The sequence below is a fragment of the Arachis duranensis genome, chromosome 9 (assembly GCF_000817695.3).
Source record: "Arachis duranensis cultivar V14167 chromosome 9, aradu.V14167.gnm2.J7QH, whole genome shotgun sequence".
NCBI lineage: Eukaryota > Viridiplantae > Streptophyta > Magnoliopsida > Fabales > Fabaceae > Arachis > Arachis duranensis.
The window spans coordinates 5945700-5947119 of NC_029780.3; the positions used below are offsets into that span (position 1 = coordinate 5945700).

The following is a 1420-nucleotide window of genomic DNA, read 5'->3' on the forward strand; positions in this document are numbered from 1 at the left end:
CGTTAGACATAAATTAAAATAAAGAAGAGTGTTAGAAAATTAATAGATTTTTTAATTTGTAATCATTAATTAATTATTATTAATATTTTTAACGGTATAAAATTATATTTAATAGTATAAAATTATTTATTTTTTTATTTATTAAATATTGGTCAAATTTTAATAAAAATAATGGTCTCTATACTTTCGCTGATAATAGAAAAGCTCCCTAATAACAAAAGCACCCAAATTAATAATTACAGTGAATTTATTTTACCTACTATGGTGATGATTATATTCGAAGCCGGAGATATTGGCTGCTTGGAAGAGTGCCTTCCTCCACTGGCGCACAAGGCGATTATCCAAATTTCTGTCATACTCTGCGAACACACTGTAGTAGCTTCCCGTCTGCTTCCGAACATGCGTGGGTTCAATCCTGTAGAACACAGGAATAATATGGTGGTGTCCCTTTTCCACCATGTTTGTGAGTTCTATGATCTCAGCAAGTTCCCGCAAGCACCACTTTGAAGACGCATAGTGTTCTGAGAAGATGATCAGATACACCGAAGACTCTCTTATAGCTTGCACGAGTTCTTCCCAGATCTCACCACCTTTCTCAATTCTGTAATCTATGAATGTTTCGATTTGGTTTCTGCACAGAGCGTAGTGAAGGTGGCTAGTGAAGCCGTTACGAGTGTCTTTACCGTTGAAGCTGATAAAAACATCGTACTTCGTGAGAGGTGGAGGTGGAGGTGTAGGAGCAGAATAAACATCAGAAAAGGCCATTTTTGTTTTTGTTTTCGTCTTGGTTTTTGTTTGTGTCTGGTTCGGTGCGGTTTGGTTGTTGTAGTAGCAGAAACCCTCTTGGTTTCATGTGTATATATAATACATGATATGGTTTGGCGCCTTAATGAAGTGATGGCCATGCATAAACTTACTAAGTTGAACACTATATTGTCGTTAATTAACAACTACAAATTTGCATTATTAATAATTAAGAACTAATCGAGGGTCATTAAAATTTATCATTTTTTACTATCACTTTTAGTTATTAATCTAAAAAAAATGCTAAAAGATTATCAGTTAGTGATAGATTAATGTTTAAAAATATGAAATAAATTATGTTGTTGGATTACTAACTATTGATTAAAATTAATAAATTCTGATAATTATCTATTATATCTCTCATTAATTAAATATTTTATCTAATCCCATATACAAATATGAATTGGAAATAAATTAAGTATTATGTCTTGGAATATGCTATAGTTAAGAGAAAAAAATATAAAGAGATTTTTTTTTTGATAAATAATTAGATACCTATCTAAGAGAATGTGTGATTTATTTTTATTAATTTTTTAAAGTTGATTATATATTTTTCTTCATTTTTTTTCACACAATTTTTTTATCATCACAAATTGTTCTCGTATATATCATTATA

General features: G+C 30.1%; 1 protein-coding gene across 1 annotated transcript in view; it reads right to left on the reverse strand.

Annotated features, from left to right (window-relative positions):
- LOC107464290 (disease resistance protein RPV1-like) overlaps positions 1 to 765 on the reverse strand; it is a 10038-nt gene extending 9273 nt beyond the window's left edge. Inside the window, exon 1 of the mRNA XM_021131769.2 lies at positions 261 to 765. Coding sequence (XP_020987428.2) covers positions 261 to 765 — 505 coding nt within the window. The remainder of the gene's footprint in view (positions 1 to 260) is intronic.
- Positions 766 to 1420: the final 655 nt, after the last annotated feature.